A 24,382-nucleotide genomic window follows, 5' to 3' on the forward strand; every position below is an offset into this window, starting at 1 on the left:
TCTTTACATGTTTGGTGTCAAACTACTTAGCTGAATGTCTTAGGTTCTCCATAATAAAAAGCTTCCAGAAATATTTACTGTAGCTCTGGCCACTTAGAATTTTTTGCTAATTTGCATAATACACAAAAAGAAGCATATATTTAAAAAAGAGTACATCTTTTCCCCCATGCTTTGTTGCTTTACACCTGAAGAATTTTTTTAATCATTTAGGTAGCTCCACCCACTCGTATTTGTTGATAATTTTGAGAACTTTTCCGAGTAGAGTAAAAATTGTTATATCAGCAGAATTCCTGCATCTTTTTGCCATATTGTTCCAAAATTGTATTGTTTGCTGATATACTTTCTGCAATTTTTAATTTTATGAAGAAAAAAAACCAACTTCTTTTTCAAACTAGTTATAGGCCATTCATCTTATCAGTAAAATGTAGCAAATAGCAAGTAGAGAGTTTGGTGACAAAACCATACTAAAACACTTTTGATTGGCCAAAATATTTGGCTGTTACAACTCAATAAAATTTGAAGCCATTGCATGTATGTAATAAAAGAGCTGTATCTTCTGAATGCAACGTCCAATTTCTATGAAATTTACAATACCTGGTCAATAGAACACTCTCTGGCCATGTCCTAAATTTCATCAGAGTGGGTCCACAGGAGACAGTATAACTAACTAGACAGGGACACTCTAACGAGTGCAAACCCCGCCTTTTCCCTATTAAAATACATTGGGCGAAAATTTCGAAGTTCTGCCATGACCTTGACCTTTGATCTTTGACCTCCAAAATTTAATGGTTTCCTTCCTGGGTGATTGGCAACACATGTACAAAATTTGGTCCAAATCGATCCATTGGTTCTTGAGATATCTTGCAGACACACAGACAGACAGACAGACAGATACACACACACACAGACTGACGCAGGTGAAAATAATAACCCCTCCGACTACTGTCGGCGGGGTTAAAAATGCATACATGTCCTCAACCATTTGACATAGGAAGATTAAATAGTGTGTTTTCTTAGCCAAAATTTAGCCAAAACAAACAAACAAACAAAAAAAACCTACTAAAGTTATTTTTCAAATGAGGACATTTGGGGAAGAAACATATCTTGCCAAATACCATATACTCAGAAAATGACAGGCATTTGGACCTAGGGAACAACAAAGTCTCTATCTATCTATCTATCTATCTATCTATCTATCTATCTATCTATCGATCGATCGATCGATCGATCGATCGATCGATCGTGTCTGTCTGTCTGTCTGTCTGTCTGTCTGTCTGTCTGTGTGTGTGCACATCACCAAGAAGAGAGATGCGAGTCTAAGGACATGTTTGTTCGTAGTAGCAGAGGTGGAAAAACCCGGGTGCAGAAAGTAAAAACCCTGCCACATTTTTGCTCCAGCCAATTCTATGAACCAGCTGATCCTAATTACCACATCCCCTAAGTCAGGTTGATGAGCTAATTGGTGAAATCACCTGTGTTGAGAGCACAGGCAGAAGGAAAACCTAAGCAGGACTTTTACTTTGTCAATCCAGTTTTTCCACCTCTGCGTAGTCGTGATAATCGCATGTGAGTTACAGTAAAATCTCAACAAGCAAAGTTTAGGGATATTTTTACATTTTCAAGAGGAGTGTGTGAGTCTGGAAAGTGCATTCAACTTTTTAACCCTGCCTGTGTTTTTAATGTGTTTTAAGTTATTTCCCAACTGATAACACATTATCCAAAGGTGATTATTGAATGGTCAGCAAGAAGATGATTTTGTGAACACAGTAGAATTAATTTATTCACATTTGTCTAAAATTCAGGTACAAGCTGTGGTTGAAGAAAATATGACAAAATGCACACATTATCCGTTAGTAAAACAACAATATAAGGCCTTTACTCATCTTCTAATACAACCAATATTAAAAAGCCCAGTTGTTTGGGAATAACCGCATGCAGAATAAAGTCTTTATCAAAGTTTCCAGCTTTTAGTATTACTTTTTGATTCATTGTACATCCTAGATAAATATCTAATGAAAATGCTGAACTTTACTGGGGTCAATCCACATGCTGCATTTGCCACAAAATGTTAAACACCCATTGCATTGCCAGTCCAATCACATGGTTATTTTAAACAAATTAAAATCTCTAGTCTTGTGTTCTCCAACACAGGGAGCCTATCATAACCCAAACGTACCTGCACAGAACACAGACACTGATTTTGATTGTAAAGTAATCAGATATAAAAATTTACATGATTATCTTTCTTCTATTTGACAGATTATTAGGCTGCATGTAAATGTAACTAATTGGGATAGAGTAAACCCAGTTGGGCCAATCTGAAGGAAATTTGAATCTGTTTGAAAAACTGGGTTAATTTTTACAAAAAAAATAAACAAGGATATATTTACTATGTAAACATTTGCATGAAATTATTTTTACAGTCCCAATCAGCAAGTATGTTCTGTACCTATGTGGAGTTATGATGCACTCCTACAATACAATGGTTGTGTAAGAAAACAGTTCTTAAAGATTTTAATTGGTGTAGGGTTAGATTCAAATAATGGCTTCTTTGCCAATGTGACTGATGCCACAAACCCCGATTGCCCCACTACTCCCGTTACCCCAGATGAGGTGAAGGCCACTCTGAGGAAACTGAAGAATGGGAAGGCCCCTGGCATCTGCAACATCACAGCCAAGATGCTGAAGGCTGGAGGCGACCATATGACCCAGTGGCTCACTCAGATAATAAACCATGTGTGGATCCTACAAAAGCTCCCTGATGACTGGAGATGGGGTATCATCTTACTGTTCTGGAAAAGGAAGGGAGACCAGCTGGTATACAGCAATCACAGGGGTATTACTTTATTCTCCATCCCGGGCAAGCTGTTCACCTGTATCCTACTCACAAGAGCCATCCCAGCCATCAGGAGCAGACAGCGCCCACCATCGACTATATTTCTGCACTTCGTTTAGCCATTGAGAAGGCACGCGAGTTCAGAAAGAACTGGCATCTCTATATTGCTTTTATATATCTCTGAGCTGCATTCGATACAGTGGACCACGCTTCCCTCTGGAAGATCCTGAGACTGCTTGGAGTATCACAGAAGATAATTACCCTCTTTCAGCAGATGTACAACTCTGCAGAGAGCTGCGTCAGAGTGAATGGCAAGGAGTCATAGTGGTTCACCATCAACAGTGGAGTTCGCCAGGGCTGCGTGGCTGCACCAGATCTTTTTCATTGTGTCATTGACTACTTAATGACCAAGGTCTGTGAACGCGTTCCTGGGGTGTCCTTTGGACAGTACAACCTAGCAGATCTTGAGTATGCCGATGACACCACCTTGCTCGCTGACTATTTGGATCAACTCCAAGAAGCCCTCACGGTGTATGACGAGGAGGCCAAGAAACTTGGCCTCTGCATCAACTGGAGTAAAACAGAACTTATGCACATTGGCAAAGGCCCTGACCCCAAACCTCTTGTCCTCAACCTTTGCACAGTTAACTTCGTTTTTTCATTCAAGTATCTCAGATCAATAATCTCCAAGACTGGTGACCTAAAATCCGAAATCAATCAAAGACGCACTCAAGCTTTAGTTGTTTTGCAGTCCCTGTGGAAACCACTCTGGCGTCACCGCCACATTACACAACGGACTAAACGATGCATTTACAACTCTTCTGTTGTATCGGTCCTCCTGTATAGCTCTGAAACCTGTCTGTTAAACAACACTTTGGCAGCCCGACTCGATGGCTTTGATAGTAGAGCCCTAAGGAGAATCACTGACATTCGATGGGACGAACATGTGAGCAACAAGGAACTTCGTGAGTTGACTAAACAACCTCCTGCTTCATGCCTAGCAGCAATGCGACGGGTACATTGGTATGGACACATCCTATGCCTCCCACCCGAGCAACCCACCCGAGCCATATTGGATTTTAATCCCAAACAGGCAGGATGGCGGTGGCCAAGGAAGGCCCCTCGCACCCGTTGGATGGATGTTGTGGGACACAGTCTGAGGAACTTTAACATCTCGCTTCCCCAGGCACTGCAGATGTCGGAAGACAGAAGCAGATGGCAAAGCCTAGTGAACTTAGTCGGCTCTACGCACCACATGCAAGAGGATGAGTGAGTGAGTGAGTGAGTAATGGCTTCTTAGGCCACAAGCAAGCCCAATCAAGCTAAAATTTGTTGTACTGCATTGTTATGCTAATCTGTAAATGGATTTCTACTTTTAATTAGGTTTATTCTAAATCATGAAATTTTAATGGGATGAAAATTTATGGCTGTTTAATATTCTTTGCAACTTGGTGAGAACTAGCAATCTGGGGTGCAGTCTCTGTACATGGTACCTGGTCCCTGCAGATTGCTACTTATATTTAGGGGTCCAAGCGATTAAGTTTCAGAACCCAATTGTTTTTGTTAAGATCCTTCTTCTTAGGTGGTCCAAGCATCAAAGTTGCTGAAACCCTATTGTTATGGGTCCAAGCATGAAATCCCTGTAACACTATTGGACTTAAGATGTTTATGGGTCCAAGTACCCAAGATGATAGAACCTTAAAGCCAAAGAACCCCCCCCCCCCAAATAAACTCCTTTTTACTGACAGATGATATCCATACAAGACATGTTTGAGTGTTCACTTGTTCTTATTTGTACCTGTATACTGTGTCCAGATTTTATTTTAAAAGAAAAACAAATGTTCCTGGGCACTGACATATTACTCCCTCTGAGGTTCAAATATTGCGCTCTAAGTACAAATTAGGTGAGAGAATCTGAGATTGTGATGTCACTTACATGCTAGTGTATACATCACTTCTAAATTGCTGTGAACAACCCTGAAGATGCCCGAGTGTCAAGCGTTTGGGTGTAAAAACAAGCCAGTTCATTGAAGCAGTGAAAACACACACACACACACACACACACACACACACACACACACACACACAAGTAAACTGAACAGAATCATATGCAGCCTTTGGAAGCCTTTTGCTGCCTATAAAAATGCTTCATTGCTGGCTACACAGTGGTTTTTTTTTTTTTTTTGTTTGTTTGTTTGTTTGTCCAAAAAAAAAAATCCTTACAGTGGTGCTTGAAAGTTTGTGAACCCTTTAGAATTTTCTATATTTCTGCATAAATATGACCTAAAACATCATCAGATTTTCACACAAGTCCTAAAAGTAGATAAAGAGAACCCAGTTAAACAAATGAGACAAAAATATTATACTTGGTCATTTATTTATTGAGGAAAATGATCCAATATTACATATCTGTGAGTGGCAAAAGTATGTGAACCTTTGCTTTCAGTATCTGGTGTGACCCCCTTGTGCAGCAATAACTGCAACTAAACGTTTCTGGTAACTGTTGATCAGTCCTGCACACCAGCTTGGAGGAATTTTAGCCCATTCCTCTGTACAGAACAGCTTCAACTCTGGGATGTTGGTAGGGTTCCTCACATGAACTGCTCGCTTCAGGTCCTTCCACAACATTTCGATTGGATTAAGGTTAGGACTTTGACTTGGCCATTCCAAAACATTAACTTTATTCTTCTTTAACAATTCTTTGGTAGAACAACTTGTGTGCTTAGGGTCGTTGTCTTGCTGCATGACCCACCTTCTCTTGACATTCACTTCATGGACAGATGTCCTGACATTTTCCTTTAGAAGTTGCTGGTATAATTCAGAATTCATTGTTCCATCAATGATGGCAAGCCGTCCTGGCCCAGATGCTGCAAAACAGGCCCAAACCATGATACTACCACCGCCATGTTTCACAGATGGGATAAGGTTCTTATGCTGGAATGCAGTGTTTTCCTTTCTCCAAACATAACACTTCTCATTTAAACCAAAAAGTTCTATTCTGGGCTCATCCGTCCACAAAACATTTTCCAATAGCCTTCTGGCTTGTCCACATGATCTTTAGCAAACTGCAGATGCGCAACAGTGTTCTTTTTGGAGAGCAGTGGCTTTCTCCTTGCAACCCTGCCATGCACACCATTCTTGTTCAATGTTCTCCTGATGGTGGACTCATGAACATTAACATTAGCCAATGTGAGAGAGGCCTTCAGTTGCTTTGAAGTTACCCGGGGGTCCTTTGTGACCTCGCCGACTATTACACGCCTTGCTCTTGGAGTGATCTTTGTTGGTCGGCCACTCCTGGGGAGGGTAACAATGGTCTTGAATTTCCTCCATTTGTACACAATCTGTCTGACTGTGGATTGGTGGAGTCCAAACTCTTTAGAGATGGTTTTGTCACCTTTTCCAGCCTGATGAGCATCAACAACGCTTTTTCTGAGGTCCTCAGAAATCTCCTTTGTTTGTGCCATGATACACTTCCACAAACATGTGTTGTGAAGATCAGACTTTGATAGATCCCTGTTCTTTAAATAAAACAGGGTGCCCACTCACACCTGATTGTCATCCCATTGATTGAAAATACCTGACTAATTTCACTTTCAAATTAAGTGCTAATCCTAGAGGTTCACATACTTTTGCCACTCACAGATATGTAATATTGGATCATTTTTCTCAATACATAAATGACCAAGTATAATATTTTTTTCTCATTTGTTTAACTGGGTTCTTTTTATCTACTTTTTGGACTTGTGTGAAAATCTGATGATGTTTTAGGTCATATTTATGCAGAAATATGTAAAATTCTAAAGGGTTCACAAACTTTCAAGCACCACTGTATATTTTAGGGTGACCAGATTTCCCTAGTCTGAAACCGGGACACTTTTGCGCGCGACCATGCTCGTGCACGCACACCTTTTTTTACGTAAACGTGACACTCAGAGAGGTGCTCTTATCATTTTGTTGAAGCTCACATTTATCAACATCTCACATGAAATAAAACAAACAGGCATTTTGTTATCTAGTAGCATAGTGGTATACAGATCAGTTAAATTATGGTCAGACAACAGATTTTGTAATGGCTGAGAATAGGCCAGGCTATGTCCATAGGCCAAATTTAAACTGATTTATTTCACCTGTTTGTGAGAACACCAAGAAGAATGCATATGCACATGTACGGTAGGCTATATCTCTAAAATTGTATGCACTATAGCATGAACTTAAAAAGTAGATATGTGACCTCAACATAGCCTAGGTCAGAATCAACCTTACTAACCATTCCCCACAACTGAATGAATAAAGCAAGATGATGTGTACAAAAGTGAACACTTTAATGGAAGGTGCAACAGGCTGTTCAACACAGCAATATGGCCAAACTGTCAGAATGGTATGTTAAACAGAAACCAAAAAGAGACAAGTGATTTGAGAATATATACTACGGAAGCCGAGAGAGGCCCTTCATATAATCCTTTTTTTTAATTCACCTTGTTATCCCGAGATAACGACAATCATGGATTAAAGTTTTCCGTCGTGTGACGGATTTCCGTCAACTGAACTCTCCCAAGGCCAAATGTGAGGTCGGTGCTGATCCGAGGAGAATTAAAATGACGGGTGGTTGGGTAGAGATTGGGTTATAACACTGATGTGTTGCAACACCATCAACTATCAGCAGGGTTTATTTAACTTTTTTGTTTTTGAGCCATGCTTTGTGTCGTTCCTTTCCTATGTTTGATCATGTTTAAACGTTCGCTGTCTACGGTGCGGCATTAAAAAAACATGTGCTGTCAAAATTGCCAAAATACATTCCCATGTGCTTGGCGTGCTTGTGTCTGACCATTTCTGTTTTGTATTAAATTAAATCTTGCCAAAATGACTTAGTTCAAACTTGGACATATAGAAATAGAGCATGTTAAAAAAAACCGAAAAAAATAAACCCTGGAAAGCCCGCTCCTCTGCTTCAGCCAGACTTGAAGACCCGACGATGCAAGGCTTGCAGACTGTCAGAAGTAATTAGACCTAAATTTATAGCTAACAAATCAGCAGACACCCCAACAATTATTATTTTCGTTAGGCCAATGTGTAAGGTATGTTAGAACCGTGCCTTAAAGCCTACGTTATATAACAATTTAAAGGACGTTTGAGGAGTTGGAGGCTGCGAGCGCAATGATGTTCCGACATGCGCTAAACTTTATTCCCTGAAAATCATACACCAGCGTTCAATGCCCCAAACAGTCAAAGTGTCTAGAAGACTACGGTTAATTAATAATCATAGCCTACTAAGTTAAATTACGTCAAAACATCTGTTTCTGGCCTATGAAATGATGGAGGAAAATGAGAACGAACGCAAGATAGCAGCCAACTTCACGCGATCTTTTAGGTAACTTAACACTCGTGTTGGCCACAATATTTCTCTTAATTTCTCTCACCCCTTCCATAGCCTCTGTTCAGCTGCTAAGGTCTTGCATCACTGACCTTAAGCAATGGCTGTATAAGAACTGCCTTAAACTTAATGCTGGCAAAACGGAGGTTCTATTAGTAGGTACCAAAAGACAGGTTCAGAATTTCTCCAGTTTTACTATTGATGTAGATGGTGTGTCTATTCATCCTTCCCAAGTTATAAAAAACCTTGGAGTTATCTTTGACTCCACCCTTACGTTTGAACCCCATCTTAAACTAATTACTAAGAATGCTTTCTTTCACCTCCGCAATATTGCTCGTCTCCGCCCTTTTCTTTTGGAAACTGATGCCAATATGTTGGTCAATGCATTTATTTTTTCTCGTCTTGACTATTGCAATTCTCTCTTTTATGGTCTCCCTGCCACATTGCTCAATCGCCTGCAGTACATTCAAAACTCAGCAGCAAGAATCCTCACACTCACCAAGCGCACTGCTCACATCACTCCTGTTTTACAGCAACTGCATTGGTTGCCAGTTATATCCCGGATCAAATACAAAATCTTGCTGTTAACCTATAAAGCTGTTCATGGTTTCGCTCCTTCCTATCTCTGTGAGCTAATTCATTTGTACTGTCCCTCCCGCTCCCTTAGATCTTCTGTCTGTGGACTTCTGACTGTTCCTCATTTTAAATTGGCATCTATGGGTGGCAGATCATTTATGGCCCTTTTCCACTACCCTTTTTCAGCTCACTTCAGCCCGACACGGCTCGCGTTTCGACTACCTCAGAGCAGCACGACTCAGCTCGCTTCAGCCCTACTCAGCACCCAAAACTCGCACGGTTTTGGAGTAGGGCTGAAGCGAGCCAAACCGAGCCGAGTGGGGCTAGGGGCGTGAGCAGACACTCCCCTGTGCACTGATTGGTGAGGAGGAGTGTCCTCACATGCCCACACATGCCCCGCGAGCATGCTGGGATCTGTAAACACCGTAAACCCGGAAGAAGAAGAATTACGAATTCCGAGAATTTCTGAAGCCTTATGCGCCTCGCCTCATCTATACGCTCTTGCCAGTATCTGTTGGCGTTGTCGGTGACAACAAGCCACAGCACCAAGACCAGCAACACTAACGACTCCATGTCCTCCATGTTTATTGTTTACTATCCGGGTCGTGAGACTACCGCTTAAAAGGTCACTGATGTCACTGTTTGATGTCACCTAACGACATCACGTGACGTCCACCCACTTTCGCTAACCCCACCCAATGTGTCCACCCACTTCCAGCCAGCATGGTTCAGCGCGGTTGTAGTCGAAATGCAACTCCAACAGCCCCACTCAGCTCGACTCAGCACGGCACGGCTCAGCCCAACTCAGCCGCGTTGGTAGTGGAAAAGCGGCATTAGTGTTGCTGCTCCTAAACTTTGGAATTCGTTACCACAGTCGCTTCGTGACTGTTCCACACTCTCTTCCTTCAAAGCCAACTTGAAAACTTTTCTCTTTACCTCACACTATTCTTCCTAATTTTTTTTTTTTTTTGGTGGTAACTCTTTTGTAAAGTGTCCTTGGGTTTGTGAAAGGCGCTATATAAATTGAATTTATTATTATTATTATTATTATTATTATTATTATTATTATTATTAATAAAATCTTGAATTGTTTTTGAAGTTGTATTCAACACAAAGTAAGGTCAAACCCCAATTTTAATTTAAGCGAAGATCCAAACTTTTTTCTATATTGACGTCGAGCATAGAGGAGCATGTCATTCTGCTTTCGGTTTCGGCAGCATGGATGCGCTTTACATGAAAGAAGGCACTGATGTGTCTGCCATCGATAAAGGTGTAAAAAACAAGTGGAGGTGGGCTTGGCTGTATGAAATAGGTGAAAACGGAAAGCCATTTAGTTCATGGTGCAAAAAACTAAACATTCCAGGCGCTTGCATTTGTGTGGTTTGCCAAAAAAAATTATATACGGAAGCAATGGAAAGAAAGTGCAATAAATTGAATATATTAATCCATTAATTAATTGATAAAGTTATCAGTTCTAAGTTAACCATTCTCAGAATTTCATCGAAATCCACCCATAAACCCCCCCATAGAATTTCATCAAAATCCACCCATAACCCCCCCCCCGTAAATTTTCAGTCAAATCATTTTTTTTTTTTTGCTTTAATCCATGCATAATTAATTCAGGATCTCGAGAAAACAACACAACTAATTCGAGATCTCGAGAAAACAAAACAATTATTTCATGATCTCGAGTAAACAGCTGAGAAATGGTTCATTCAGGTGCGCCAAGAGACTTGTGATATGCTGACGGTCAATAGAATGTCTGGAATAATCGATCACCTAATAAGGCAATATTTTGATCAGGGGTTGACACAGGGAGAGATTGCATTAAGTCTTTTAATAATGGATAATTTCAAAATTAGTCCACGGCACCTCCGCAGAAGACTGGCCCGGCTTCGTCTCTACCGACGGAGATACAGTGATCCAGCTGAGATCATGAAATAATTGTTTTGTTTTCTCAAGATCTCAGAATAACGGTTTTGTTTTCTCAAGATCTCAAATTAGTTGTGTTGTTTTCTCGAGATCCTGAATTAATTATGTCGTTATCTCGGGATAACAAGGTGAATAAAAAAAGATTATATGAAGGGCCTCTCACGGCTTCCGTAAAATATACACTCAAACAAAACAGCAGTAAAGGAGGAGAGGGGCGACAGCCCGAGGAAAGCCCCCACAGGAGCGCACAGCATTTGCAACACAGGCTGCCCAACTCAGTACAAGAACAAAGCACTTACAGTGTGTGCAGTAGGCTTCGTGCGCATTGTTCTGCACCTCTCGGAGGAAGGGGTAGGTGCCCTGTAAATCTTTGGAAAAGGTACATTTTCTTTTCGGCATAATTGCTGCGGCATTACTGCTGCTAGCTGCTAGACAAAGAACATTTCGAGCCAGTTAATGTTTATTTTATTGTTGCATGGCAACCTGTTCTGTTGTCTGGAATAATGTGGCTAAATAAACACCCATGCCACAGGGCCAGGGGGCAGTAACCAGGAAAGTTTGCGATTCCCGTCAATTCATCAAAATAGTAAATGCAGACATTTCTCTGCTAATGATTCCCACACTGCTCAGTCGCAAATGTCGCGAGTGGCGAAAACCGGGACATATCCGTGTCCGAACAGACTTTTGTCGGGAGTTGGGACACACAACCCCAAATCGGGACTGTCCCGGTAAAACCGGGACGTCTGGTCACCCTATTATATTTTTATGTGACAAGCTTTTGTTAGATTTTCTCAGTCAATAAAAACTATCTTTTTAGATGGCAAGAATCGTGTTGCTATGACAATGTACATCGTTTACTAATATCTGTGTCAGTACTGCATATGCGTTATCTAGCCAAGTGAGATTTAAACTTCATAAATGTGAAGTCTGTTGATTCACATATTTTGTTGCCAATAAAAATGACATGGTTACAGAAAATTTATGATTAGATTTTTAGCATTAGAAGCCTTTGTCACATGTACATTATAGCACAGTGAAATTCTTTCTCTGCATTTTAACCCATCTAAAGCAGTGAACACAGAGAGAGAGAGAGAGAGAGAAACAGTGGTGCCTGGGGATTTTTTTGTTTGTTTTTTGTTTGTTTTTTAGAATTAGAAGCCTTTATTTGATAGTTCTGTGTTACAAAAGTTAACGGCATACTAGTGTGCCAGTTATGTCACAGGCTATCTGGTTCTATCAAAAATCTGTATCCAGTTTCAGTGCAAATGGCTGTTGCTAGGTAAGCCTATTTTTAACAATATCATAACTTTTAATGCAAAAATTGTTATAAGTTTTTATTTTTAAGTTAAACATGCAGAGGGCACATTAGGGCACTTGCAGTGATTGGCAAACAGCACTTTTGTTTGACTTTAATGGAGATTTTAGGCCTTCCTTTTTTCCTTCCTAAAAGACACAGTGTGCAGACCAAAGAGACATGCAACTTAGTCAGTAGGTACTACTCCCTCCCTCTACTCAGACAAATGAAATGGGCCCAGTCAGCCTAATGGTGGCACTAAGCTGTAGGGTGTTACGATTTGGCCCATAACTCATGAATAGTGAGTCCTACAAACAAAATTATTATTCCACTGATTGAAAACCTACTTTGGTGAACTAGTCTTTCACAAAAGAATTCTTGACCTATCATCACGTCTCTGATGTCAAACTAATCAGCAGAGTGTGAGCCTCAATAATTATCAAAAACATTTTGTGATTTGTAAACATGATGGCCACCAAATGTCAATTAATATTAATGAGCTGGAGTCAAATTTACTTAAAAAGCTGTAACCCATCAGTGCTTATGCAGATTTACATGACACATGAAAGGTATGTACAGGAGACGATTCGGAGGTCATATGCAAAGTTTGGGGCATGGTCATTTAAAGAGGGCAGAGTTCAGGTCAGATAACTTTTTCTCAGGAAATGTACCTGTAAATTGTATTGAGCTGAAATGTGGTGTCCTGCATCTGTGTACTTATGTGTATATGGAATTTTTGTATTATATGTATCTTGGCAAGAGCTGGCCATTGGTGCTATTTGCGAGGTGTGCTTGAACAGCTCGCTGCTTGAGCTATATTTTTGTAGTATTTTTGATATTTGATACTTGAATCTTGACATTGCTCGTCTTCCAGTATGTTACAGTATGTCCTGAGTTGTAGTGTCTGTGTTGTACTGTCTGTAACTGGGTAGGCTGAACCAAGTAAGAATCCCAATGCACATGCCCAATTGAATCTTGAAACTTGATATCCTTCAAACCTTCCTGTTCATTGGAAAATTGTTCAGTTGACCATGACTTAGTCACACATTCCAGTGACTATCAGTCACACTTGGTCACCACACACTTGCATTATAGCAGGGGGCTCTCCTTTTCTTCTAATGACTCCCCAACAAGGATGAAATGTGACTGACCATATTAGCCAAACATCTTAGTAGGTTCCCACTCTTAGGAAATATTTACTAAGTTAACACAATTTTTTTTATCATGATTCAACATCAGTTCATCCACCATCTGTCATTGTATGTCACAGGTGTTCACAGACATCAGTCTCATGATCTCCCAAGCTTCTATTCCTTGCCTTCAGGAGGAGTTGGCCAAATTGCCCCATCCATGGGTTGGTAAGTCCTAAGTATCTTATTTTGTATCTCAGCTAACATTTCCTAAATAATCTACACCATAAATTACATTGCCTTTGACAAATTAATAGCCCAGGGTTTTGTCAGTCAGGTATCTTACATTCAGTAGCTACATTATTTATGTCCTCGACATGTCTTTGGTGGCTGATGTATAAATATACAATGCATATATATTTATGTATAGTTTATATGAAATATAGTCCTATACAATGTATTCAAAAAGTGTTCAGATCACTTCACTTTTCCTCATTTGTTTCTAAATTTGATTATATATATTTTTTTCACAAAGGTCATCATTTTTGTAGGTGAACCTTCGCCCCAATCTGAGTTCATAAATGCTGTTTGAGTTAATTTTCTTCAAGGATGTTAACATGCTTTGATCAGTTTATCTTCTCTGTGATTCTGACAAGCTTTCAAGTCCCAAATCCTAACAAATATTTCCATAGCTTGATGCTGCTACCACTCATTTAACAGGGATCCCAGACGTCCGCTATAGAGATCTTGCAGTCACGTGACCGGAAAGTACACAGCCGCCATCTTGTCGGTAAAAAACACAGCTGAATACTGCTGCACTCGTGTACAGAATGGATCAATTTCAACCGACAGACTACACGGCTCATTTTTCTAATGAACAGATAACTAGATATATGTCTAAAATAAACGATCTACAGATTAGTGACCCTTATGGCTTACCGGACGGAGTTTTCACGACCGTGTCAGTGGATGTTGAACTGCCAGCGGAATACCCAGACGTGTATAATTACCTCATTAACTTTCCCTCGCTGTTCAGTGGTGAAGCACTGCCTGCTTATAAATCTCTGGACAGTTATCTTTACAGAAATTCAGGATTTGTCAGCGACTCAGATGTGGCATCTTGTAAACAAGAAAATAACAATCCTCATTGGATGGATAAGTCACTTAAGTATTGAGTATAGCACTGACCAGCCGATTATAGAATAGAATAGAATAAGGTAATTCCAGCTGTAATTCCAAATCATCCGTCTTGTTTAACATGGATCTGGCGTTGGAGAGATAGAGGCTTAGCAGTGGAGGTTTGAGTGGCTGTTTTCTGAGCTGAGTCAACAGGCCGGCTTTGCAGCCTCGCTTTTGCTTCCGCTCCCGGCGCCGCCTCCTTCGCTTTGCTTCCGATAACAATCCACGGAGACCCCGCTGGTCTCGCTATCTCGTCTGGAATGTTGTGCATGCGATGGAAATCACTACAAACTGTCATTTTCTGCTGGAAACCAATGTCCAGTAAGTCCATACGGTTGTAGTGGATATTGAAGTCTGGTACAGACGAACAACATGCAAAAATACACACAAAAAACATAAAAAACGTGCACAGGTAGGGAGAGCTTGTAGCCGCAGCCGTTGTAGTATAATTGTAGGGTTTTCCAGAAGAAAAGGTAGAAGTAAAAGCAGAAGTAGAACCAGAAGTAGAAGGCGGAAATATGGCGTTTGACCGACAAGATGGCGTCTGTCACAATCTGGATTGGCTGTAACGTCACATGCAAGTGCTCCATTTAGCGGAATTCCGCTATTTTTCTAGCCAAAGTGGTGGCGTTTTATTTTTTTTTTAAATCTCTTGTATATCCGTTAAAAATATGTTTGTTTAAGTAAAATGACCAGCAGAATACGTTCTGATTTGGTTTGCTTGTTTAGCGATGTTTTTGTCAGCTTCGTTTGTTCTCGTTGACATTCGGGAACACTCGGAAGTTAAATTGATGTAAATACCGCGAGACTGTACGCCAGGCCTATTCAATTGGCGGCCCGCGGCCCGGATGCGGCCGACGTGATGCTTCACCTTTAAAAGTAAAATACCATTCACCAGTCTCCAAAACTTCTCATCTCATCTCATTATCTCTAGCCGCTTTATCCTTCTACAGGGTCGCAGGCAAGCTGGAGCCTATCCCAGCTGACTACGGGCGAAAGGCGGGGTACACCCTGGACAAGTCACCAGGTCATCACAGGGCTGACACATAGACACAGACAACCATTCACACTCACATTCACACCTACGGTCAATTTAGAGTCACCAGTTAACCTAACCTGCATGTCTTTGGACTGTGGGGGAAAATGGAGCACCCGTAGGAAACCCACGCGGACACGGGGAGAACATGCAAACTCCACACAGAAAGGCCCTCGCCGGCCCCGGGGCTCGAACCCAGGACCTTCTTGCTGTGAGGCGACAGCGCTAACCACTACACCACCGTGCCGCCCCCCTCCAAAACTTCATATATGTATTTTAATTTACCGAATATCAATAAATAGATGATGTTATAATAGTTATTTTGCACTTTTATTATTTCCCAGCTACTGTTAACTCAGTAAAATGCAAATAGTTAGCAAATATGCTGTGGCAGCGGGGGCATGGTCAAGCGCCGGTCTGTGACAGGAGGGCGGAGTCAGGGAAGGTACAGTAAGTGGCAGAATCACTGCACCTGTCGTTAATTCATGTGTTTAAGGAGAGAGAGAGAGCAGAGGGAGCTCTCTCCACAACTAGACGACTGATGTGTGTGCGTGTGTCTGAGTGTGTGTGAGAGAGTGCAGATATACGCTGAAAAGCTAAATGAAAGCAAGTTTTGTCCTGCCGTCCTTCTGTGCTCCACCCACCTACACGAACTGTCACAGTGGTGCCGAAACCCGGGACGAGCACACCACTGTGACAGTTCGTGTAGGTGGGTGGAGCACAGAAGGACGACAGGACAGAACTCAGTTCACAAAACTCGCTTTTATTTAGCTTTTCAGCGTATATCTGCACTCTCTCACACACACTCAGCCACACGCACACACATCAGTCATCTAGTTGTGGAGAGAGCTCCCTCTGCTCTCTCTCTCCTTAAACACATGAATTAACGACAGGTGTAGTGATTCTGTCACTTACCTTCCCTGACTCCGCCCTCCTGTCACAGACCGGTGCTTGACCACGCCCCCGCTGCCACATATGCATTCTCAATCAACGTGTCGCGATTGCATTGACATCTTATGAACCAAACATCACAGATCTTGTGCAAAACAAGAAATGTCACTTCTCTCACTAAAGTCAACGGCAGCTGTGGGCTAAAGCTGTGTTCTGTTTAGTATCAGTAGCCTGACAAGCATATCAATGAGAAATGTTGAGATAAATGTTCTATTTTTTTGTTTGTTTGTTTTAAATAAAGGAGATGGGAAAGAGAGTTGTTTGTGTGCATTTTGAATATTCAATGTTAAGTTGAAGGCTAAAAATGAAATATAATATAATAGACCTTGTAGGCTACTTGAAAACTGAAAAATTACCACTTGTTCATGACCGCGGAAAATTTGTGGCCCACCTCAAGTTCTTGGATTCGAAATGTGGCCCAAATGGAAAACTAATTGAATAGCCCTGCTGAACGAGAAAACAATATGGCTGCGTCCATTTGCTAGAAAATGTGTTTTAACTCCGTTCGTGCTTTTGTTTCTAATGCGTTGAACTTAATTCAATATGTCGTGGAAAAAAGATATCGTCCATAAAAGAGATAGCGGAACAGTGTCCAGGTTAGAAGAAGTATATTCTTCAAAGCTACATTTTCATCTAATTTTTATAAATAACAATTTTTTTGCCACGTATGTCATTGATTACAAAATATGGCATCAAATAGATACACATTATTGTTAAATTCTGTTGCTTTTCTATGTTAAATCTATGTAAAAAATGTGTTCTATAGCATCTTTAAATGTTAAAATCTCAACAGCTTCAGGGGGCTTGCAGCCCTCTTGACCCCTGCTGATAGTTTCTTACATTCCTCTATTTTTTTCAATTACTGCTGGGATCCCTGATTTAAGTTTCAGATGATCATAAAATCATATTTCTCACACCCTGAGAATTCTTTTGCTGCCTTTTTTTTTTTTTAACTCAGGCAAACCAACCATTATCAATACTGCTTACCCGTCAGGGTCACAGGGGAAGCTGGAGCCAATCCCAGCTGACTTCGGGTGAGAGGCTGGATACACCCTAGGCAGGTTGCCAATCTATCACAGGGCTAACACAGAGACAAACAACCAATCATACTCACATTCACACCTATGGGCAGTTTAGAATAGCCAGTTAACCTAATTCACAAGTGTTTGGACAATGTGAGGAAACTGGAGCACCCACAGGCACAGGGATCCAAGCTCCACACAGAAAGGCCCTAGTTGGCCATGAGGTTTGAACCTAGAATCATCTTGCTGTGAGGCGATAGCATTAACCACTGCACCACTGAAAATCTTGCTGCAGTAGCAAGGCTACTTTTTTGTTTCTTCCGATACACTGAAGACATTTGGGTTCGATATCTAAAGATGACTATGAGATGATGGACTATAATTTCAGCTTTCATTTCTTCATATTTACATCTAGATGTGTTAAACTACATAGAACATGGCACCTTTGGTGGCAGACTACTCAATTTCTGGGTGAGCAAAAGTATTGAAGCAGATAGTCTTGAAGTAAATAACACTTAATATTTGGTTGCATATCTCTTGGTTGAAATAACTGTATCAAGCCAGAGACCCATGGACATCACCAAATTGTTGTATTCTTCTTATGTGATGCTTTTCTAGGCTTGTACTGCAGCTTCTTTTAGTTGTATGTTTTGCAGTGTTCTTCCCTTCAGTCTCCTCTTTAGGAGGTGAAATGTATGCTCAATTGGGTTAAGGTCTGGTGATTGACTTGGCCTTCCACTTTTTCCCCCTCTAATGAATTCTTTTGTTGTGTTGGTGGTGTGTTTTGGGTCATTGTTTTGCTGCATGATGAAGTACTTCCCAATTAGATTGGATGCATTCTTCTGTAAACTGGTAGAAAGAATGATTTCTGAATTCTCTCTGCTGCTACAATCACGAGTTACATCATCAGTAAAGATTACTGAGCCTGTTAGAAGCAGCCATGCAAGCCCAAACAATGACACTACCTCCACCATGCTTGATTGATGAGTTTGCATGTTTTGGATCATGAGCAGATCCAATCTTTCTCCACCCTTTAGCTTTTTCCCCAGCCAATTAGGTGCTGTCCTGCCACAGTCTGCCCACTCCACTGGGTGCATGGGGCTTTGGGATACAAGTATCCTGAACTGTGGACTGAAAACTCTGTACCAGGCACAACAAGAAGACAAAGAAAGAAGCCAGCACTCAGACTGGGGTGCTGGAATGTACAGACCATGACCATATCAGATGACCTTCGGGAGATCAGCAACACATGCAAGACAGCAGTGATGAACAATGAGATGCTGAGACTCCAAGTGGACACATCTCCCAGGATCAGGAACCCTATGTGAGAGAGTTTATACCTTCTTCTGGCAGGGCAAGGGCTCAGACAAGACCAGAGAGTATGGTGTTGGCTTCACTGTGAAGAACTCACTGCTGAAGATGGTAGAGCCTAGTGAGAAAGGGACAGAGCACATTTTCTCACTCCAGCTATACACATCTGATGGGCCTATCATTCTTGTCAGTGTTTATGCTCCAATATTCTACTTCAGCCAAAAACGATCCACTATGCCAAGGTTCCAGGCAATCAGTGCATTGATGCCAACAAGGGCCAACACCCAGACAAAGTGGTGGAGTTCACCAAATCACTGCAGGACCCACCAGAAGGGGATGCTCTGCAGAGATGAGACTCTCTCAGGGACACTATTCACAGCACTGCATTCAAGGCTTTTGGGGAAAAAATGGGACAAGACACAGGATTGGTCTGAAGTGAACTCAAGTCAGCTCACCACTGTCATCAAGGCAAAGTGTGTTGTACTACTAGACCACAAATGCCACCCCACCCAGGCAACACTGCAATTGCTAAGGAAAACAAGAAGCAGAGCCCAGAAAACAGCCAGAGGCTGTGTAAATGACTAGGCTGTGCAACTTTGCAGAAAGATTCAGACATCATTTGACATGGGTAACATCCGTGGAGGGTATGAGGGGATCAGGAAAGCCATTGGTCCAGCCCAGAGCAAGTCAGCACCACTGAAAACAATAACAGCAGAGACAAAGGCAAGCAGATGGAGAGATGGATGGAGGAGGATTACTCCAAACTCTCCTCCAAGGAATACAGCATCTCGGACAGCATGCTAGATGCCATGGAATGCTTGCCTGTCATGGAGGACCTGGATGTATTGCCAACTGCTGAAGAGCTGAGTAAAGCCATTGATAGCCTGCCTACTGGGAAAGCACCTGGACCTGGATGCCATTCCACCAGGTGCATGAGCCAGCTGCATGAACTACTTTGCCAGTGCTGGAAAGAGGGAGCAGTGCCACAAGACATGAGACTGTACCAGCATCACCTTATATAAGAACAAAAGGGATAGAAGCAACTGTAACAACTACAAGGGATCTCTTTGCTGAGCATTGTTGGGATGTCTTTGCCTGTGTGGTCCTGAACAGACTGCAGAAAATTGCTGAAAGGGTATATCCTGAATCTCAGTGTTACTTCAGTTCAGAACGATCTATAATTGACATTATATTTTCACTTTGACAGCTTCAAGAGAGATGTAGGGAGTAAAGACAACCACTCTACATCACTTTCATTGACCTCACAAAGGCCTTCGACCTGATGAGCAGAGAAGGCCTGTTCACAATCCTCACTAAGATTGGTTGTCCTCTGAGGGTTCTCAGGATAGTTCAGTCCTTTCACACAGACATGAAAAGTATAGTTCAGTTTGACAACATCCACAGCAACATGAAGCAAGGTTGTGTGCTTGCCCCAACCCTCTTTAGCATCTTCTACATAGTCATGCTAAATCATGCCTTTGGAACATCCACAGACAGTGTCTATCTCCACACCAGATCAGACAGGAGGCGGTTTAGTCTGGCCTGTCTGAGGGCAAAAAAGAAGCTTTGCAAAGTAGTTATCAGGGACATATTGTTTGCAGATGAAGCGGCACTGGCAATACACACTGAAGCGCAACTGCAATGCCTCATGGACAGCTTCTCAAGAGCCTGCCAGGACATCAGCTTGACTGTCAGCCTGAAAACAAACATGTTTTGCCAAGATGTTGAGCACCCCCCTGCCATCATATCAACAACTACAAGCTGGAGGTAGTCCATGAATTCACATGTCTTGCTTCAACCATCATGGACAGTCTTGTCTTAGACTCTGAGATCAACAGATGGATTGGACAAGCAGCCTCAACATTTGCTAGGTTGACGAAGTGAGTCTGGGGGAACAGAAAGCTGCTAATGTGCACCAAAGTTGCAGTCTACAGGGCCTGCCTCCTCAGCACACTGCTTTACGGCAGCGAGACCTGGAGCCTCTACTCCAGACAAGAGCAGAGCCTCGATGCCTTCCACTTTCATAGCCTAAGATGCATCTTGGACATCGAGTGGACTGAGAGAGTCATCAACAGTGAGATCTCCTGACCAGCACCCAGATACCTGGCCTCTTCACCCTGCTCCAACAATGCCACCTCCACTGGCTGGGCCATGTACACCACATGCCGGATGGGAGGATCCTGAAAGATCTAATGTACAGGGAGTTGGCCTCTAGCAAGAGAGAGCAAGGGCAGCCCCACCTTTGCTTCAAAGATGTCTGCAAGAAAGACATGAAATCACTGAACATGGAGGTCGAGAGGTGGGGGGACATTACAAGCAATCACTCTCGCTAGAGGTTGGAACTACACAGAGGGATGAGAAGTTGAGGTTAGCTGTTGAAAAGAAGCAAACTTGCTGGAAGAACAGTGCCAGAGCAACACAGGAGGACATTGCCTTCAAGTGTGGTTGTTGTGTCCATGATTGTTACTCCAGCATAGGCCTCTGTAATCACGGGAGGTGCTGTTGTAACAATACTGACTGAAATATGACTCTCCAGGTGCAGATCAATGGTCTCTTGAGACTAACAGATGCCACCACCACTACCATCTGCATTTCAGGCCTGCAATAAATTCCAAAAAACACTGGGACAGGGCAATTTACAGCTAGTAAAGAGGTAAAATAGTTAAACAATGATGTGATTTAAAATAGGTGATGTCAGCAGGTGATTGTAATCATGATTTGGTACAAAATCAGTATCCAGGAAAGGCCTAATCTTTGAGGAGCAAAAATGGGCTGAGGATTTCCAGTTTGTCAACAAATGCATGAGAAAATGATTGAAATGTTAAAAACAACGTTCTTCAAAGAAAGATAGGAAGGGATTTGGATATTTCACCCTCTGAGGTGCACAACGTCAATAAATGATTTAAGGAGTACGGACGGATTTTGGTACATAAAGGGCAAGGGCACAAGCCAAAGCTAAAGACCCATGATCTTCCAGCTCTTTTTTGTAAGAAATGGACACTGTGCTCTGAACCAGAGACAAAAAGGACCATCCAGACTATAACCAGCAACAAGTCCAAAAGTCAGGGTCTGACATTATATGGGGTTGGCTGGGGGAAAAAAGGGTGCCTGTCCCCATAGAGAATGTGTGGCGAATTTTGAAATGAAAAATATGATAACGATGACCCTGTACTGCTCCACAGGTTAAGACCTGTTTGCAGGAAGAATGGAACAAAATAACACCTGAAACATTTCATCACTTGGTGTCTTCAGTCCCTAAACATCTTTTAAGTGCTATGAGAAGGAATGGCAACATTACAAAGTTGTAAATGCTTTACCGACCCAACTTTTTTGAAATGTGTTGCAAGAATCAGAATTGAAATAATTGTTATTTAAAAGAAAAAATATCATTGCATAAAATATCAAATAATGTGCTGTTGTATTGTTTTGAGTGAAATACACATCAAATGTTATTTATAAATGACCAACTTCAACATATCAATATACTGTCTCAGGTTTTTTTATTTTTTGTGATTTGGGGTTGTACATAGTGAGCATTTTCACAGGCTCAAAAATTGGACAGTTGACTGATAAGCAGTTTCATGCCCAGGTGTGGCTTGTTTCCTCATTTTCATAGCAAATTAAGATCAAAGGACTGGAGTTAATTCCGAGTGTTGAATTTGCATTTGGCAGCTGTTCATGGGAACCTTCAAAATGTGGTCCAAAGAGGTGTCGATGCAAGTGAAGGAGGCTGAGTCATTACGCTGGGGAAACCCCCCCCCACATACACACACACTTATCAGAGTGATAGCAGAAACTTTAGAAGTGTCCCAATCAATAATTTTGGTACATTCCTAAAAAGAAGGAATGCACTGGCAAGCTCAGCAGCACCAAAAGACTTGGAAAACTACAGAAGATAACTAACATGGATGATCACAGAATTCTTTCCTTGGTGAGGAAAAAACCCTTCAAACATCTACCTAAATCAAGAACACTCTTCAAGAGGTAGGTGCAGCATTGTCAAAGTCTACAATCAAGAGATGCTTTCATGAACACAGAGGATTACCTCAAGAGGCAAACCACTGTTGACACTCAAGAAAAGGAAGACCAGATTAGACTTTGCTAGAAAGCCTGCCCAGTTCTGGAACAAGTTTCTTTGGACATGTGAAACCAAGATTAACTTGTACTAAAAAAAAAAGTCAGTAACATCACCAACAAACTCAGGGATGAAAGTATCACAATCCAGTGTTGAAAGAAGACTTCAGGAGCAGAAATATAGAGCCCATAACACAATATGTAAACCAGACCTAAATATTTTTGCTCATGATCCAAGGTTTTCCACATCATCTGTCAAACACTATGGACATGGGCATGTATGTCTGTCAATGGAACTGTGTCACTGGTGTTTATTCATGATGTAACTTCTGATAGAAGTGGCAAAATTAATTTTGAAGTGTATAGCACTATATTTTCTGCACGGAATCAGTCAAAATGCTGCAAAATGGATGATAGTGCTTCACAGTACAGATGAATTATGACCCAATACATACCACAAAAACATCTTAAGGCAAAAAAAAAAGGAATGTTCTTAAATGGCTGGGTCAGTCAATCCACTTGAGCTTGCTTTTCACTTACTGAAGACAAATTCATTGTAGTGGTGTACAGAGGCAAAATTACGAACTTGTCATTGACCAAATACATATGGACCAGACTGTATCTGGCCTTCCAGTTCTTACTGCTGATGATGAGTGGTTTACATATTGTGTTATGGGCTCTATATTTCTGCTCCTGAAGTCTTCTTTCAACACTGGATTGTGATACTTTCATCCCTGAGTTTGTTGGTGATGTTACTGACTTTCCCCCCCCCATGGTTCTCAATGTTTCTTGGGGTCACGTTGGGGTAGTGTATTTCTCATGTAGTCCACATAGTTTTCTCCCCATTTGCTCATACCAAGGCTGTATCTTACTATTTCTTTTTTAAATGTGTCCTTCAAAATGGTTGAAAATGCAATATTTGCACAAAAACTTCTGAAAGTTCTGAAACACTTTTCAGTATTGTAAACAGAGACTTGAAATTTGCTAGACTATTATAGACAATGGTTCTAACAATACTATCCACCATTATGAATACCATATATGAGCTATTGTTACAAATCTTAGATACAGAGGTGGGTAGAGTAGCCAAAAATTGTACTCAAGTTAGAGTATTGTTACTTTAGAATAATATTACTCAAGTAAAAGTAAAAAGTAGTCGTCCAATTAATTACTTGAGTAAGAGTAAAAAGTACTAAGTGAAAAAACTACAAGTACTGAGTAACTGCTGAGTAACTTTGTTTATTGATCAGGATGTCATAACAGGCAGAGATTTCATATATATTTCACACAAACTACGATACGATATCTACTTTATTGTCAGTTTTCACTGAAATTCATTTTGCATCCCAGAACAAGACTCGTTTTAAAAAAGACAGGACATACATATAACATCACAGGACTATTGCACATTAGTGCCATGCATGTGGAGCGTATAGCATCATCAGACAAACAAACATGGAGCCTGGGACCACAGTAGCCCACAGCCTATTACAGATATAGCAAGACAAAAGACACAGACCTACTTACAGTATAAATACATACATACATACATACATACTGTACATACAGTACTGTACAGTATGCATGCATACATGCATACATACATACATACATAACATGGGGACAGTTTTCTCCATTGAATGATTGCACTACATACAGTCTTAAGACTG

The 24,382-nt window shown here is 41.3% G+C and overlaps 1 protein-coding gene across 7 annotated transcripts in view; it reads left to right on the forward strand.

Annotated features, from left to right (window-relative positions):
* The window catches only part of tcf7 (transcription factor 7), a 346,414-nt gene that overhangs the window by 130,060 nt on the left and 191,972 nt on the right, over positions 1-24,382 (forward strand). For all 7 annotated transcript variants that reach the window (XM_060935781.1, XM_060935779.1, XM_060935777.1 and 4 more), the window contains exon 5: positions 13,280-13,367. In XM_060935781.1, coding sequence (XP_060791764.1) covers positions 13,280-13,367 — 88 coding nt within the window. The remainder of the gene's footprint in view (positions 1-13,279; positions 13,368-24,382) is intronic.

The sequence above is a fragment of the Neoarius graeffei genome, chromosome 12 (genome assembly GCF_027579695.1).
Source record: "Neoarius graeffei isolate fNeoGra1 chromosome 12, fNeoGra1.pri, whole genome shotgun sequence".
In the NCBI taxonomy this organism is placed as follows: domain Eukaryota; kingdom Metazoa; phylum Chordata; class Actinopteri; order Siluriformes; family Ariidae; genus Neoarius; species Neoarius graeffei.